At 40.3% G+C, this 16,812-nt stretch overlaps 2 protein-coding genes across 14 annotated transcripts in view; one reads left to right on the top strand and one right to left on the bottom strand.

Moving 5' to 3' along the window:
- Positions 1-6,164, bottom strand: part of ZC2HC1C (zinc finger C2HC-type containing 1C) — a 45,023-nt gene extending 38,859 nt beyond the window's left edge. For 7 of the 12 annotated variants that reach the window (XR_012073754.1, XR_012073753.1, XR_012073755.1 and 4 more), the window contains exons 1-2: positions 2,606-2,942; positions 643-1,993 (exon numbers count right to left, since the gene is read on the bottom strand). Coding sequence is in view for 9 of the 12 variants with exons in the window: in XM_072963441.1 (XP_072819542.1) it covers positions 643-1,974 (1,332 nt within the window). In the remaining 3 variants the exon portion in view is untranslated. Of the gene's footprint in view, positions 1-642; positions 1,994-2,573; positions 2,943-6,095 lie in introns of those variants that run through there. The other 5 variants (XM_072963443.1, XM_031679261.2, XM_031679262.2 and 2 more) reach the window with 5 other exon arrangements.
- On the top strand, positions 3,044-15,888 carry ACYP1 (acylphosphatase 1). 2 transcript variants are annotated; one of them, XM_006206082.3, is made up of 3 exons: positions 3,044-3,377; positions 8,869-8,966; positions 15,454-15,888. In XM_006206082.3, exons 1-3 carry the CDS (start codon positions 3,215-3,217, stop codon positions 15,667-15,669), a joined length of 477 nt encoding a protein of 158 aa, XP_006206144.1. In that variant the 5' UTR covers positions 3,044-3,214; the 3' UTR covers positions 15,670-15,888. The 2 variants fall into 2 exon arrangements, with proteins under 2 accessions (XP_006206144.1, XP_006206145.1); XM_006206083.4 differs by lacking the exon at positions 3,044-3,377 and adding an exon at positions 8,342-8,455.
- Positions 15,889-16,812: the final 924 nt, after the last annotated feature.

Raw genomic sequence — 16,812 nt, 5'->3', positions numbered from 1 at the left:
TTCACAAGGAATAAAGCTCTCTACTTTTAAGGTGTTTACACTTTAAACGGGGAGAGAAAGAATTCCAAACTTAATTGTGTTTCATGTATTTACTAAGAAGGGGTATCAAAATTAAGCTAATCTAGAAAAAGTAGATGCAGTTATAGGAGTGGTAACACCTCCTCATCTTGGGAGGTGGCAGAGTATGTTGCAAAGAAAGGAATTCTCTCAGGGTGATGAAATGCATAATTTTTTTCTTTATATGTTTCATGTCTCTTAAATTTCCTACAGGAAATGTTTATTACCTCTGTAATCAAAAGGATATATATATTTTTTAAGTCTAGATTTTGGAGTCATTCTGACTCAGATTTATATGCTGATTCTGTAATTTAAAGCTGTTTGTGATCTCAAGCAAGTTAACCTCTCTGATTTTTTAATTGATTTTTGAATTGATAAGAGATAATAAATCTTCACATAGTTGTGGTGAGGATCATATGAAAAGCTCCCATCACAGTGACTGGTAAACAGTGGTAATCAATAAATGCTAATTTTTGCTTTCTCCCTACATGACACATGAAATTTTTCTAAAGAGAACTGATAAGGCTATAACAGGCCCTTACAATGATTCCCCACTCAAAAGCAAATCTATAAGGCCCTTGTTACCTTGACAGAGGCTGTTCCCTTCCAGTTCAAGTACTGCTCTAGTTCTGTGCCCTTGGCCCGGGCCCTGGAGGAGTCAAATACTTTCCTCTTGGAACCCTGCATCCTGCTGCAGACGTTGGAGTGTCTCTCCAACCTAAGCAAGAGAAACTTTCGTCCACAGTGGCTGCACTCTCCCAGTTCTGGCTCTTTAGTGGAACAGCTGGAACCCGAGGAGTCTGGTGCCCTAGGCGAGCTAGAATTGCTGGTGGCTCCTTGAAAAGCACTGTGTGGCACTTCTGAAGCCTGAGAAAACTTCTCCTCCTTCAATGACCCTGAGGCTCGGTCTCGGATTTTGTTATTGCTTGCCATCAAGCTTTCCCTTTTGAGCTTCTGAATTCCATACTCAGAGGCCTGGAATGGACCAGAATTTTCTTGACACCATCTCCAAGTTTCATCCCCTCCCTTGTCTCTACTGAAGACCTCCTCAGACCCGAATTCTGGGGAGAAGATAGGTTTGTATGTGGTCTTGCTGTTACCTTTAACTCTCCTGCTGGGGAGTGCCATTCTCTGTAGCTCTCTTTTTTCATTTTCCTCAGCCTGTTCCTTTTCTTTCTGGATCCTTCTTAGTTCTTCCTCTGTTTTCTTCAGCTTTTCCCTCAGAAGGGTCTCTTTTCTTCGGATTTCCTCTTCTAAGCTCTCCCCTGCAGCTTCTAGTCTTTGGATTTGCATCCACTCAGTTCTGTTGGGGTTTGCCATGACCCTCTCTTCCTGAGTGGCAGCAACTGTACCAATCACAGATGAATAAACCCATTTTCTCGAACCAAAGTTACTGTATGAAAACTCTCTAGGCTCAGGGGGCCTTGGAGAGACATTCTGGTCCCCATCAGTGTCAGCCTCACCCGTATGATGGGACTTCCGATGAAACACAGGTTTCAGTGGGTATGCCCGGTCCACTCCAACTCGCTTCTTTGTAAAGGGGATGAATTCCTTGCTATTTGTTTTGGGATACCAGGGTTGAAGGCCCGATGAGTAAAGCAAACCCTTTGTTTGGCCCTGGGGATTGCTTCTCGAATCTTGCTGGCTGATTCCAGCACAGCAGGGATAGGAGTAGCCTCGGGCTTTTGTGCAGGTGTTCCATTTGGGGTGAGTGTAGAGATTATCCAGTGTCAGCTCTTCTTCACTCAAAAGCTTCTGCTGGAAATTGTTCCTCATGTGCCCCATAGAGGAATGCTGGAGAGAGTCACCTTTTTCATAGGGCTCTTGCTTAGCTGAATGGAGCCTTGGAGCTTCTGTTTTATTATATGGGAGCATAACGCCCACAGGCAGAGGCGGCGCCAACCGGAGACCAGCCATTCAGGGCTTGGACTGAAGCCTAGGGGAGATTTAAACCAGACATATGTGAGGAGTTTGTTTGAGGTTCACCTCGCTGTTCCTATATTTGTCCTACCCACATTTTCCCTCAGACATTTTAGGGACAGTGCTGCTGGGTCTGCCAGAGCTTTCACTCAGTAAGCATTTGGTGAGCGCTTATTATGTCCTGTGAGTGCTCATTAGGCCCCGAGGAAAGAAAAATCAATCTGATAGAGGAGTTCCTGCCACCTCACTTTCCTTTACATCAGTACCAGCTTCTGCCATACAGTGACATTCCTGCATATACAGTATACTCCGTAGCAGGTGCAAAAAGCTATGGAATTGAAAGTCAGTTTTTAGGCCTGTGACACAGAACAAGCAGCCACCCCTCACTAGCTTCAGTTTCTTCACCCGTAAACCGAGGGTTCGCTCAGAGTTTCATGACTGTAATTTAGGAACCTGAGGACTCTGAGTCCAGTTCCATCACTTTACAGGCAAGAAAACTGCGGCCCATTGGTAAGTGACTGGCAGAAAGAGCTCTCAGGGCTTCTCTCATGTTGGAACCGTGCTTGACCCCAAAGAGAACAGAGCCCACTTAGGACCTGCAGCAGGTGCGTGGCTGACAAACTCTCACCCAAGGAGTCCCCGCGGCGAACACGGAGGAAAGTCTGTAACCTGAGAGGCGGGGACCACCTGAACTGGCCGCTGCCGGTTTTAGATCTGGAATGCGAAAGCCGAGTTCTGTCCTGAAGGGTCAGCCGGGGCGCCCCCACCGGAGATTCCGCTTTGGGGACAAGCCCTCGCTCTTCGGTCCGTCGGGCCTTTGAGAGGTCTAGGTGCTGACCCCATGTCTTGCCGCCCTTCCGTGTACCTGAGGCTCGCTGCGACCGTTTCTGCTCAGGGGAAACTCCAAAACTTAGTTTTCCCGACCAAACACCCGCCAACAACCGACAGCCGCGCACGCGCGCTCAGCGGGCCTCTGTTATTCCCGTTGCCTGGAGACGGAAGCGCATGCGCGCCCGGCCCTACCTCGCCGAGAATTCCGCTAGGGCAGCGTGCGCAGGCGCAGTCCGCACACGAACTGGAGCTGCCAGGGTAGCGGGCGCGGTCAACCAGAGAGTCACTTGACCCGGTGTCCTGCCAAGTCTGCAGCTTCGTCCAGCCCTGCCCTTAGGGAATGGAGAAGGGGGTGTGAGAGGATTTTCTGAGGCTCTATCAAAGAGTTTGTATTTTTTTCAGGGAGATGCTCTCAGATCCTGGGGTGTGCCCTCCTCTGGCAAAGGACGGAGCCCCTAGTTGTGCCTTCGGGTCATTCTGCCGCAGGATTCCGGTATTGGCCTACTTAGCCGGAGTAGGCCTGCTGATAGCCTTTCTTAGCACGCTCAGCTGCTTTGTAAGGGCTCCAGGTACGGCTGTATACTCTCTCTCATGCTTTTCCTTGTAAACAGTTTGGAGCTTGCTCAAATTTTAGCAACTTATTTAGGTTTTGCTACGCAGTGTCTTTTCCGCAGTATCTCTTATGTAGCCAATCTAATTATTTTGATATAATGTTTTACGAGAGTTACCTGGTAACTCTGGCTCTCTCTTCTCAAGGCCCGAGAATGACTCAGCCAGCTGTAATAATAATAAAGTTAACTACCAGGTCGAAAATACTCAGTATAACCTGGTTTCAACACTAAAGATACTCTATAACTTGTTAACATCAGAAAAGACTTTGTCTTCATGTTTCAGTTCATCTGTGTAAGCTGTTTGGAACAGGCTGCTTACTTTTCTCCCTGTAAACTACTAAAAAGATTCATGCACATGGAAAATAATAATAGACAGCAGTGGTCGGTGTTAATACTTCAACATGTCATATTACAGCTTTTACAAGTTAAAAAGAAATTCCTTGGTGGCGCTCCAGGGCAGTCCTTTTATGCCTTGTTTTCTTTTCTAGTTGACTCTCTTCTGCCTTCTTTCTGTATGCACTTCCAGACATTTCCCACTCTTTTCAAGTTTCCAATTATCTCAGCATCGGGCTTGCCTGTCATCAACTGGAAAAGCTACCCCCTGCCCCCAAGTCTGGCAGAATTTCCCAGGGTGCCTCCCTCCAACTTGACTTCTGTTCTTGTTTCTGAGAATGAAGAATCTTTGTCTTTCCATGAGTTCTCTTGAATTGGTCTTTTTCAGTACCCTCCAGAAATTGACTCACTTTACCCCTCCATCTTGTTAACTTCAAGTTGTACCTGTTCACACACTCCTTCTCTTTGGTTTTAAAATATGCTTAACTTTCCCCAGCAAAACAAACCCCATTTCCCGTAACCTGACCTCTCACCTTAGGGACCCATTCATTTCTTCTGTTCTCCACAAAACTTCTTAATAGAAAATTTTACATTTGCTGCCCCTGACTTCCTCATCTCCCCTTCATTGTCCAGTCCCTTGTGGTCTGGCCCCCACTTTCTACTTTATGCAACTGCCAGGCTACCAGTGACCTTCCAATGACCAAAGACAAAAGCTGCTATTTCTTCAGCCTACTCATTTTCAATTTATTGACTTTTTCTCCCTTGGAATTCTTCTCACTTACTCCTGTGCCTTCTTGGTTTCTTCTTTCATGTCCTTACTCCTTCTTCTTACAGGCAGCTGGCATTTATGTCTTTTCCTTACCTGCCCTTTCCCACCTCACCCCCAAATTTAGGAGTTTCTCATATAAAGGCAGTTCCAGACATTCTCTTCCATAATGATTTCAACCTAATGCTGAAATTTCAGGTCTTACCTATGTTTAAATGATATCTCACTTAGCTCTCTCTCCTAGTTACAGACTTAAATTTCCGACTACCCATGTAGCACCTCCACATGAATGTTCCTCAGGAACCTCAGTATGACAGATAACAAATTCATGATCACTTCCCTATGCCCCGAGCCACTTTTCTTCAGTGTTCCCTCTATGCTGAAAGCAGCAGTCGTCTTCCACTTCTCCCTCTTTGTCACCCCTTCTCTCTAACTGGTCAGCAGGACTGTTGAATTTACTCTGCAATGTCTCTTATATATGACCCTTCCTTTACATTTCTAGTGCCCTAGGTGAGTTCTTCCCTATGTCTCATTGGATGGCACCACTCTCCTAACTGCTATTCATCTGCTCTCCAAGCCCATCCTCCATGCTGCTGCCAAAATAATTATCCTAAATATTTCTGATCCTATCATTCTCCTACACAGTGGCTTGTTCTTTACCTATAAAGCTGAAGCGTGTAATTTAACATGGTATTTCAACTTGCCAGGTTATTTAGGTTCAGCCTCCCTTTCCAGCCTTGCCTCCTCAGAGTCTAGTTCAGGGGCTTTCAACCCTGACTGTGCTTTAGGACCCCCTCAAAAGCAGTTTCTAGGGGGTAAGACCTGGGAATCAGTATTTTTAAGAGCTTCTCCCAAGATCCTTTGTGCAGCCAGGGTTGAGAACCCTTTGTCCAGCCACACCTGACTACTTGTACTTTTTTACCTCAGTGATACTGGACAGGACAGGACAGGAGGGAAGGGGACAGGTGCAACCATTAAAAGAATGACATAGCCATCGAAGATATGACAAAAACTGGTTAGAACCAACTAGAACCAACAAGATGGCCAAAGGTTGGACTTCCAGAAGACCCTGAGCCTCATTATATGCTCATTGTAATAAGTGGCATGCTAAATGACACACCCACAGGCTCCATGACAGTTCTGAGGCTGACCATAAAAGTCCAAAAAGTTGGCAGTGGCCCAATTCCTGGAAATCCCTGCCCCTTCCCCTAAATAGTTGAAATAATCCTCCCACACGTTAGCATATGAAATTACCCAGTCCATAAAAACGAAACATCCCCACACCCCAGGGCCTCATGCCTTCTGAGATGGTGTGCACTCTGTCTATGGAGTGTGTATCTCTCTAAATAAACTTAATTTCACTTCGCTGTGGCTTGCTCTTGAATTCTTTCCTGCATGAAGCCAAGGACCCTTGGTGGGGCATGTCTCAGGGACCATGACCATCCTCTTGTGCCCCATTTTCCTGCAATAGTACTATGCTACTTCAAACTCCTGGGAGTGGTAGAGCATAACAGCATTCATGGGAGTAGGCGCTGTACTCAGACTGCCTGGAACTAAATCCCAGCTCCATCACTTACTGTTTGTAGTTGTGTAACCTTGGATAATATGCTGGTTCCTCTGAGAACACTTTCTCAGTCTTCCCAGTCAGAATGAATCTCTCTGATCCTTTGTGCTCTTATAATATTTTCTGTCCTTGTTATAGCCCACAGCAGGGTCATAATGAGCTCTCAATGGATGTTGATGAAATTGAATTAGCATTCTGTGCACTGTATTGTCATTATCTGCATGCATATTTGTCCCTTACACTAAATTAAAAAACTCTTTGAGGACAAAGATTATGTACCATTTATTTTTGTATATCTTACAAAAAGTGTCCCATACATAGTAGATGTTCAAAAGGTTAATTCTACAGAGAAGCTAGTTTTAAAAAAATAAATTTTAGAGAAAGAAAGAACTTCAGCCAGGTACCCTGTTCAGCATTATTTTCAAATATTGCCAAGTGTAACATTCAGTCCAGTTTCTCACACAACTTCCACTGAGGTTATATGATGCTCCAGTATCTGGATCCTCACTTTGTAGTGGGGAAGTGGAATAATGAATCTCTACAGCCTCCATTGCAAATCCATCTCACCTTGCCACATCTGCCAACCTGGCATATTCACATATGGAGTATTATGTTATGAAGAGGTGTAATGTACACAAGCAATCCAGATAGGGATAATAAATACCACAGTTTTCCTTCATACACATTCTTAATCATTAGGGTATATGGATTCAAATACCTGCAAGGTGATCCTACTTTTAACAAACTTCACCCACAACTCCCCTTGACAATTTCCTTCTCCCAAAATGAACACATGCAATTTGGTCATTAGGCTTAGATTGACTAATTCAATTGTGATTCTGGAGCCCTGGGTTATTTCGCTTGTGCTGGTGATTGACTGATTGCTTTAGATAAGCATTGTTTGGAGTTTTCTGAGCAAGGTAGACTCTGGTGGGCAGCTTCCAGAATCAGAGAGAAAAATAACCTCCACTGGGACCTCCTATACACTTATCTCCCCTGCTCCCAATTCCAGACTTAGACATGACCCAGAATTTAAGAAGATCTGAAAAAGAGAGGGCAGAAAAGTTGTATATCTTCTATTTAATTCTTTTTAAAGTACAATTAATTTACAATGTTGTGTTAGTTTCTGCTGTACAGCATAGTGATTCAGTTATATATATTCTTTTTCATTACAGGCTATTACAAGCTATTGAATATAATTCCCTGTGCTATACAGTTGTTGTTTGACCTTATTATCTGTTCTGTATATAGTACTTTGTATCTACTAATTCCAAACTCCTAATTTATCCCTCTCCCCCTTTCCCCTTTGGTAAACATAAATTTGTTTTCTATGTCTGAGTCTCTTCCTCGTTTGCAAATAAGTTCATTTGTGTCATTTTTTTTTAGATTCCACATATAAGTGATACTATATGATAGTTGTTTTTTTCTGTCTGACTTATTTCACCTAGTATAAAAATCTCTAGGTCCATCTATGTTGTTGCAAATGCATTATTTCATTCTTTTTTGTGGCAGAGTAGTATTCCATATATGAATACACCAAAACTTCTTTATCCAATCTTCTGTTGATGGACATTTAGGTTGCTTCCATGTCTTGGCCATTGTAAACAGTGTTGCTGTCAACATTGGGGTGCACATATCTTTTCGAATTGGAGTTTTCTCTGGCTATATACCCAGGAGTGGGATTGCTGGGTCATATGGTAACTCTATTTTTAATTCTTTAAGGAATCTCCATACTATTTTCCATAGTGGCTGCAACAAATTACATTCCCACCACCAGTGTAGAAGGGTTCCCTTTCTCCATACCCTCTCAAGCATTTATCATTTGTGAACTTTGTAACTATTTAATTTTTTTTGTTTATGGTGTTTAATGTTCATAGTCTGTCTCCGTCTCCAGAATTTAAGCTCCTCCAGGCCAGGGATCCTTTTTGTTCACTAACGTATATCAAGCACCTAGAACTGTGCAGGGCACACAGAAGCTGTCAGTAAATATTTACAGAATAATTGGATTTATCTAAAATGTTTCTTTGTCTATTTCTTTCTCCCTTTGAGAAAATAGATGGAAAAAGTGGTGTGTTTAGTGACCGAGATGGGGTGAGGGCTCGTTCTGCAGAATCGTGCCCGAAACCCTGGACAGATCCCCCGAACCCGAGGCTCTGATGCTTTTAGACTACAGCGTCCTGCAATCCCACCCTCTGGGCGGGCTCTGGGCCGAGTGCGCCGTCTGTGGTTGGCCTGCAGAGGTGATGGGCATGAGAGACAGCGAAAGAGGAGCCGCGCTCTAGGCTTCCGGGCGCGGCGGTTACGCGGCTTGGGGAACCGTTGGCCTGGTGGTCTGCCGGGTGGTCCCAGACTCTTGAGAGGAGGACGAGGAGGGTGAGCCTGGGACGGGGTCCCTCGGCGTGTCCATTAGTTCGGCTAGCCCTAAAATCTTAGTAGGAGGAGATTCTGGCGGCCGCGTGGAAGCCGGGTCCGTGGGAAGAGAGAAGGATGGAGAAGGCGCGGGACCGGGGGGGTGGGGGTAGGGAGGAAACTGGATAAGCAGGTAATTGCCCCAAAAGAGGCCTCTGTGGGCAGTCGCGACATGAAGTTTCCTTGCCCAGGTGTCTTCCTGTTACTTTACACACCCGCACTTACAACCATCCGTTTACTTCGAAGTTCAGCTACCTTAAGGTCAGGGAGACGTCGCAGTGGTTAAGGATGCAGTGTGGCCCTTTCTGTCTCAGGGTTGGGGGCCCCGGAATAGGATAATGAGCTCTTTACTTTTCTGCTTTCCTGGTCTCTGACAGGTTTGAGCATGAGCATGGCAGAAGGGGACACCCTGATATCAGTGGATTATGAAGTTTTTGGGAAGGTGCAAGGGGTGTTCTTCCGCAAGTACACTCAGGTATGTGGCCTACAGGCTTGGGAACATACATAGGTTATGAGCATGGGAACAAGACACATGTTCCTGAGAAATGTGCATTGGGAGAAGCTGGCTCTTTAGTAGCTGCATGGCAAAGAGGTGGTTTGTACAGCAGTGGGTATGAAAATGCTTTGTAATGGGTAAAACACAATGTAAATGGAAGACTCATCTGCTGTGATTATCCTAACAGTGGTACTTGAGTGCTTAGACACATATGGATGAGCTTCTCTTTTTCCAAAGGGGAATAGAGGTCTTCCCCATTTCTCCCTGTTGTGACATCATCAAGCCAAGTCACAATTCTTGTAGGAAAGCTAACCTTGATGGAGGAGATGGCATTTTGATGAACTCATGACATTTATGTAATTGCTTCCTCTGCAGCTGCTACATTTTCTTCAGACCTCTTTCCCTCTTCAACCTTCTCCCATTCCCCCACTTAATTCCTTTCTACTCGTTTTAGCTTTGAAAGAACAATTACCTCTTCCAGGTGAAGCTTTTCTAATGAAAATACTTTATCCACTCCAGGATAAGTAATGGTAACATTGAACATGGAGCCTGGTATTCTTATGAGAATATAAAGGAGTAGTTGAGGGGATGAACAAACTGTTGACAGCCTCTACCTTAATGTCACTAACCTTCCCTCAATATGCACACACAAATGCAATCTCGGTTTGCCTTGTGTCTTTTATAGGGTGGGTATCAGGCTATTGCCTTCACAGCATCCCTTCAACCTCAAAGATAACGAGTTAAGCCTGCAGAACTTGCCAGGTGTCACATTCCTGGGGTTGTAGTACTTAAAATTCAAACCTGAATCATTGAAATATGAATGTTAAATGTCACTACCTCTTTTCCCAATGACTTGAAAATCTTTTCCTCTTGTTTCATCCTCATATAATGAAGTGCCTGTTGGGAAAAAAAAGAATTACTGAAAGTCATAGCAAAAGCTATGTTCCAATCAGCTTTGCTACCAATTATGTGGGATAAGTTCCTGTGATTTAGTAAACGGAGGTGGCAGCTTCAAAGGTTAATTAAAGTTTTTAAGGGAAAAGGACCAGATGACAGTATAGCCCATCTTTCTCTACTGTGCCTCCCACCCCTCAGTTTAAAGAGAGAATAAAAGAATGCAGAAAAACAAATGTTGACTTGGAAAACTGCAAGGAAAATGTCATCCTTTTTTCACCTTAACTAGACTTGTAACTTATTCTTGACTGCTTATAATCATTTAAATATATATGTTCATTTTAATAATTATTTTGTTTACTACAGTCTGTTTACATGTTGATGTCATCTAGCCTCTTAAATTCCATCACTCCTAGAATGAGTCATTAGACTTTTAAAAAATATTGGAATATAATTCATATTCCATAAAATTCCCCTTTAAAATGTATAATACAGTGGTTTTAGTATACTTACAAAGATATGCATTAATTCCAGAACATGTCATCACCCCAAAAAGAAACCACATGCCCATTAGCACTCACTCTGCATCCCCCCAGCCCCTGGCAACCACTAACCTCATTTCTATCTCTATGGATTTGCCTATAATGGACATTTAATGTAAATGGAATCATACAATATGTCACTTTTTGTGTTTAGCGTCTTCCACTTTACATGTTTTCAAGGTTTATCCATATTGGAGCTTGTGTCAATACTTCACTCCTTTCTATGGCTGAGTAATATTCCATTTATGGCTATGCCACATTATATATATATATATATGTCCAGTCATCAATTCATGGACATTTAGGTTGTTTCCATTTTTTTAGCTATTGTGAATAATGACGCTGTGAACATTTCTGTACCTATTACATACCTAAGAATAGATTGCTGGGTCACATGGTAACTCTATGCATAACTTTTTGAAGAACTGCCAAACTGTTTTCCAAAGAAGCTGCACCATTTTACATTCGCACTATCAATGCATGAGAATTCCAGTTTCTCCAGATCTTTGTCAACAATTGTTATTGTCTGTCTTTTTTATTATAGCTATCCTGGTGGATGCAAAGTGATATCTCATTGTGGTGTTTTGTTCTGTTTTGAATATCAATTAATTTAACAGGGTTTAAGTCATATAAAGCATGTTCTCCTCTGATCATAATAGAACTAATCTACCATCAATAACAGAAAGATACCTGGGAAATCCCCAAATATTTGGAAACTATATAACATACTTAAAAAAAAATTATAGTAGAATACACATAATGTAAAATTGGCCACTTTAACCATTTTAAGTGTACAGTTCAGTACATTCACATTGTTGTGCTACCATCACCATCATCCATCCACCCACATCTTGCAAAACTGAAGTTCTGTACTCATTCAACAATAACTCCTAAAGGAGAGGGGACCTCGTTTGCCCCTGGCAGTCACAGTTCTCTTTTCTGTCTCTATGAATTTACCTACTCTAACTACCTCATATAAGTAGAATCATACAGTATTTGTTTTTGTTTTTTCTGACTGGCTTATTTCACTAGCATAATGTCCTTAAAATGAGCCATGTTGTGGTATATGTCCAAATTTCCTTCCTTTTAAGGCTCAGTAATATTCTGGTGTGTGTATATATGTTCATTGTGGTTTTGTTTGCCTTCTTCTAATAATTAATCATATTGATCATCTTTTCACGTGCTTATTGGCACATGGAAGAAGATACTTTTTCTTTGGAGAAGTGTCTCCTAATCCTTTGCCCATTTTTTAATTGAATTATTTGTCTTTTTGTTGAACTGTCAGAACTTTTATATATTTTGAATACTAGCCTTTATCACTTACATGATTTGCAAATAGTTTCCTATTCTTCAGGTTTTCTTTGTTTTTCAGGTTTTCTTTTTATTTTCTTGATGAAAACTTTGAAGCACAAAAGTTTTTACTGTTGATGAAGTCTAGTTTATCTGATTGTTCTTTTGCTTGCGCTTTTAGTGTTATATCTAAGAACCCCTTGCCTAATCAAAGGCCATGAGGGTTCATGCCTGTTTTCTTCTGAAAGTTTCTTCTAAGGGTTTTATAGTTAAATCGCTTAGCTTTAGTCTTTGATCCAGTTTGTTATTTTTTTTATGTGGTCTGAGGTAGGGAGTCCAACTTTATTCTTTTCCATGTGGATGTCCAGTTGTCCCAGTACCATTTGTTTAAAAGACTATTATTTCCCCCATTGAATTGTCATGGCACCCTAGTCAAAAATCAGTTGATCATAAATGTAATGGTTTATTTCTGGACTCCAGTTCTTTTTTTTTTTTTTGAGTAAAAGTAGATTTATGTAGAAAGATGTACACGGGGGTGGGGGCTGGGGAGGCTGGTTAAAGTAACAGAGTGTGGGTATCCCTGAAGATGAGGGAGCAAGAGAGGCCGCCAGGTGCAGTGTTGCTAGTTTTTATGGACTTGGTAGTTTGATGAGTGTTTTTATCATTAAAAGGTGTTGGATTTTTGTCAAATGCTTTTTCTTCATCTGTTGAGATGATCACCTGGTTGTTTATTAATATAGCATATTACATTCTGTTTTATTTATTAATATAGTGTTTTATTAATTAATATGGCATATAGGCATACCTTCTTTTATTGTCCTTCACTGTTTTGTTCTTTGCAGGCATTGCTTTTGCTTTTTTTTTTTTTTAAACAAATTGAAGGTTTGTGGCAGCCCTGCATCAAGCATATCTATTGGTGCCATTTTTCTAACAGCATTTGCTCACTTTGTGCCTGTGACACATTTTGGTAATTCTTTCAGTATTTCAAACTTTTCATTATTGCTGTTGTTATGGTGATCTGTGATCAATGATCTTTGATGTTACTATTATAATATTTTTGTTTTGTATTTTTAAATTAAAGTATGTACTTTATTAAAGACATAATGCTATTGTACACTTAATAGACTGCAGTATAGTGTAAACATAAGTCTTAAATGCACTGGGAAACCAAAAAATTTTTGTGACTCTCTTTATTGCAGTGGTCTGGGGCTGCATCTGCAATACATCCAAGGTGTGCCTGTATTGTTTTTGTATATTGAATTAACCTTGCATTCCTGGAATAAATTCTGATTTTTCGTGGTGTATAATCAATTTTTATAATATGTTGCTGGATTTGGTTTGCTTATTTTTTTGAGGGGTTTTACATTAGTATTCATAAGGAATATTCAGTAGTTTTCTTTTCTTGTGATGTCTTTGTTTTTGACATGAGAGTGATACTGGCCTAATAGAATAATTTGGGAAGTGTTTTCTCTTCTTTTGTTTTTCTGGAAAAGTTTGTGAAAGATTGGTGAAGGATTCTATTTTAAACGTTTGGGAGAATTCACCCATGAAGCCATCTAGTTCTGGACTTTTCTTTGAGGGAAGTTTTTGATTACTAACTCAATCTCTTGTTATAGGTCTATTCAGATTTTCTATTTCTTCTTGATTCAGTTTCTGTACTTTTTTGAGTCTTTCTAGGAATCTGCCCTTTTAATCTAAGTTATCTAAGTTGTTGGAATATAGTTGTTCATATTATTCCCTTATTATCCTTTTTTTTTCCTGTAAGTTTGGTGGTAATATCCCCTCTTTCATTTCTGATTTTAGTAATTTGATCCTTCTCTCTCTCTTTTTTTATTGATCAGGCTAGCATAAGGTTTGACAATTTTGTTGGTGTTTTCAAAGAATCAACTTTTGGTTTCATTTCTTTTTCTTTTTCTTTTTTTCCTGTCTCTGTTTTATTAACTCCTGCTCTAATCTTTATTCTTTCCCTCTTTCTGCTTATTTTGGGTTTGGTTTGCTCTCCTTTTTCTAGTTTCCTAAGGTGGAAGCCTAGGTTTTTGGTTTGAGGGTCTTTCTTTTTAGATTGAGACTAAAGCTGGTGATTGTATTCCTTAAAATGTTTCCAGATGACTGTCCAAGCAGAAATATGGTTATGAGGAAGAATTAGTTTTTTAGAATTTTTCTAGGAAAAAACTGTTTAGATGTTTAGATAGATATTCAAAATTGAACATGAATCAGTAACATTATGTTATCATTTCAAAAATAGGAACAGAATCCAGTGCACAAATAAAACCCATAGCAAATTCCCATTCTCAACACCAAAACTGGGAGTGTTTTGTTCACTCTCAGGAGTTTAGATAAATCACATTGCAATTTAAAATTTGACTGTTAATAACCTCCTGCTCAAGAACTCAACACAATCATTTTTATAGCTAATTACCATATAAGGTAACTAAGAACTAGGGATAGCCCACTCCCTTGGGTAGGAGAATGTCGTTGTTACACAAAATCAGTTGGATGTGGAGTCTTACTCAAAATCGATTCTCTGCATTCTTTTTTAATGCCACAGTCTTCAACACTTAATGCATGCTGTAGGTATCTCTTATTTTTCTTCATTCCTTAATTTCCTCTGTATCCTTTAAACTTATTTATTTGACCAAAGTCTCTTTTGTTCATTATGCAAACATATCTTTGCTTTAAACAGAACCAATTTGATGGATACTTCAGTTCCTCATCAAACATAGTTTTCCTATGCATAACATTTTCTTTGGCCAACTCCAGCAATTTCCCACATTTACTAGGTCACTAGTCTGGCATTTGGACATGCAATCATGTTAACTCCCATTTTCTTTTGTAATCCAGCCTCTTCTATTTAGATAAAATGTAACAATCAATAACTTTTATAATATCTTTACTTGGAAATTTTACAAAAATAAAATTACCTCTAGAATATTGCTACCTTTCCCCAATTTTCATTCTACAATTAATGGTTTAAAGGAAAGAACATTGGAAAGGCTAAGAAGAGAATAACTACAATGATTAGATAGTTCTCATAAGCTTATTCAACCTTAAGGGAATTGTGATTATTTAGGCAGAAGTGAAGAAAGTCAATGGTTTCTCATGAAATGTAGTCTCATGAAACTGTGGTGTTCACAGAGGCTGCTGTTTTCTTCTCAGGAGGATGACAGAAAGTGGGCTTTGGATGCAACGTAAAGATCTTGGGTTAGGCATTTTCTCTACAGTGATAACAATGGGATGAGTAGCCCAGGAAATTGTGAAATACTCTCTACTGATCTTAAAAGACATAATGGACACTTAATCACCTGGATTTGTTTAGGTATGGTGCTGGTTAAAGCGAAAGAAAAGGATCAGATAACTTCATGCTTTTCTATTTAATATACCCAATAGATTTTTGACTAGGAGAAGGAAAATGAACAAGATGTAGCCCAGTATTGTAACAACAATCAGCCTTAGGGAATCATTTTGAAAGCATCTCACCCAAATTGACTACATAGTGAAAAATTCTGGTGCCTGGGTTTCATAGGGTAGAAAAAGGAAATGGAGTCAGGTGGTCAACACTTCATCTTAAGATCAGTAATGAGATTCTCCTTGCTGTAGTTCTGTTTTGACTGTTCTAGACAATATCAAATTAGTTTCAGTGGCTTGATTCTAGGCCAAGATTCTGGCAAGAGATTGTAGTCTTGCTTTGTTTTGTTCAGTCTCACTGCATTTCTCTCTCTTGTCTTTTTTCTTTCCCTTAGGCTGAGAGTAAGAAGCTTGGATTAGTAGGCTGGGTCCAGAACACGGACCAGGGCACAGTGCAAGGACAATTGCAAGGTCCGACCTCCAAAGTACGTCATATGCAGGAATGGCTTGAGACAAAAGGAAGTCCCAAATCGCACATTGACAGAGCAAGCTTCAACAATGAGAAAGTCATCTTAAAGTTGGATTACTCAGATTTTCAAATTGTGAAATAATGGTCTGAATTTAAAATTTCCAAGATACCCAGTGGTTTTGTTTTTTATTGTTAATAGAGATAGAGCTATTCTGTGTTCAATATTAGAATTTGTCAATAAGTTATTTTAGTACCAGATATTTGATAGTTACTGTATATTATATGTATGATGGAAGGATTATAGTTCTATGTACACAGTTCTAATCAATAAAAACACAGTACCTTCTGTGTAGGATACTTATTTTTTCTTTGGTGAACTTCATTTTGGGCAAAATAAGAGGGGTTTACTGAGTAAATCTTTGGGAAGAGAATTTTGAGGTAGTTTAAAGAAGTCTGAAAGAAAAAGTTAGCAGTTACTTGTAATCATTTCTTTTAAATAGTTTCAATGAAATTTTCTTCAGGAAATTGCACAACTAGTAAGAACAAATACTACAAGTTCAATTTTTTAGCTGTTCAAATCGTATTTTGGACTAATTATTTTTCATTTTCTGGAGTTTTCTGCCATCATTCCTGTCCTCTGGGTAAGGAATTAACATAAATCAATGTTATGGGCTAATTTATGTCCCCCGAAAATTCATATGTTGAAGTCCCAACCCCCAGTACCTCAGAATGTGACTGTATTTGGAGATAGGGCCTTTGTGGAGATAGTTAAGGTTAAATGAGATCGATAGGATGGGCCCTAATCCAGTATGCCCCAGTGTCCTTATAAGAAGAGGAAATTTGGACCACAGACATGTGTATGCACAGAGGAAAGAACATGGGAAGACAGAGAAGACAGCAATCTATAAGCCAAGGAGAGAGGCCCCAGAAGAAATCAACATTTCAACACCTTGATCTCAGATTTCTAGTCTCCAGAACTGTGACAAAATAAATTTCTGTTGTTTAAGGCACTCAGTCTGCAGTATTTTGTTATGGCAGCTTTAGCAAACTAATACAAGCAATGAGCATTTTGTTTCATCAGCCTCAGATACCTCCTGATTTGGTTCGGTCAGCCATTTTAAAATGTATATATCAAATGCTTACTGGGTTTGACAAGTTTCTCATAAATTCCAATTTTTAAAAATAAAAGGTTTCAGTGAAAACAAGACAAAGCAAAAACTGAACGTTGGTGAACAATTCCCCCAAGTACCTATTCACACAGTGTCCTTGGAGTTCCACTCTCATT

The sequence above is a fragment of the Vicugna pacos genome, chromosome 6 (assembly GCF_048564905.1).
Source record: "Vicugna pacos chromosome 6, VicPac4, whole genome shotgun sequence".
In the NCBI taxonomy this organism is placed as follows: Eukaryota; Metazoa; Chordata; class Mammalia; order Artiodactyla; family Camelidae; genus Vicugna; species Vicugna pacos.
This window is presented reverse-complemented; position numbering and strand designations above follow the sequence as displayed.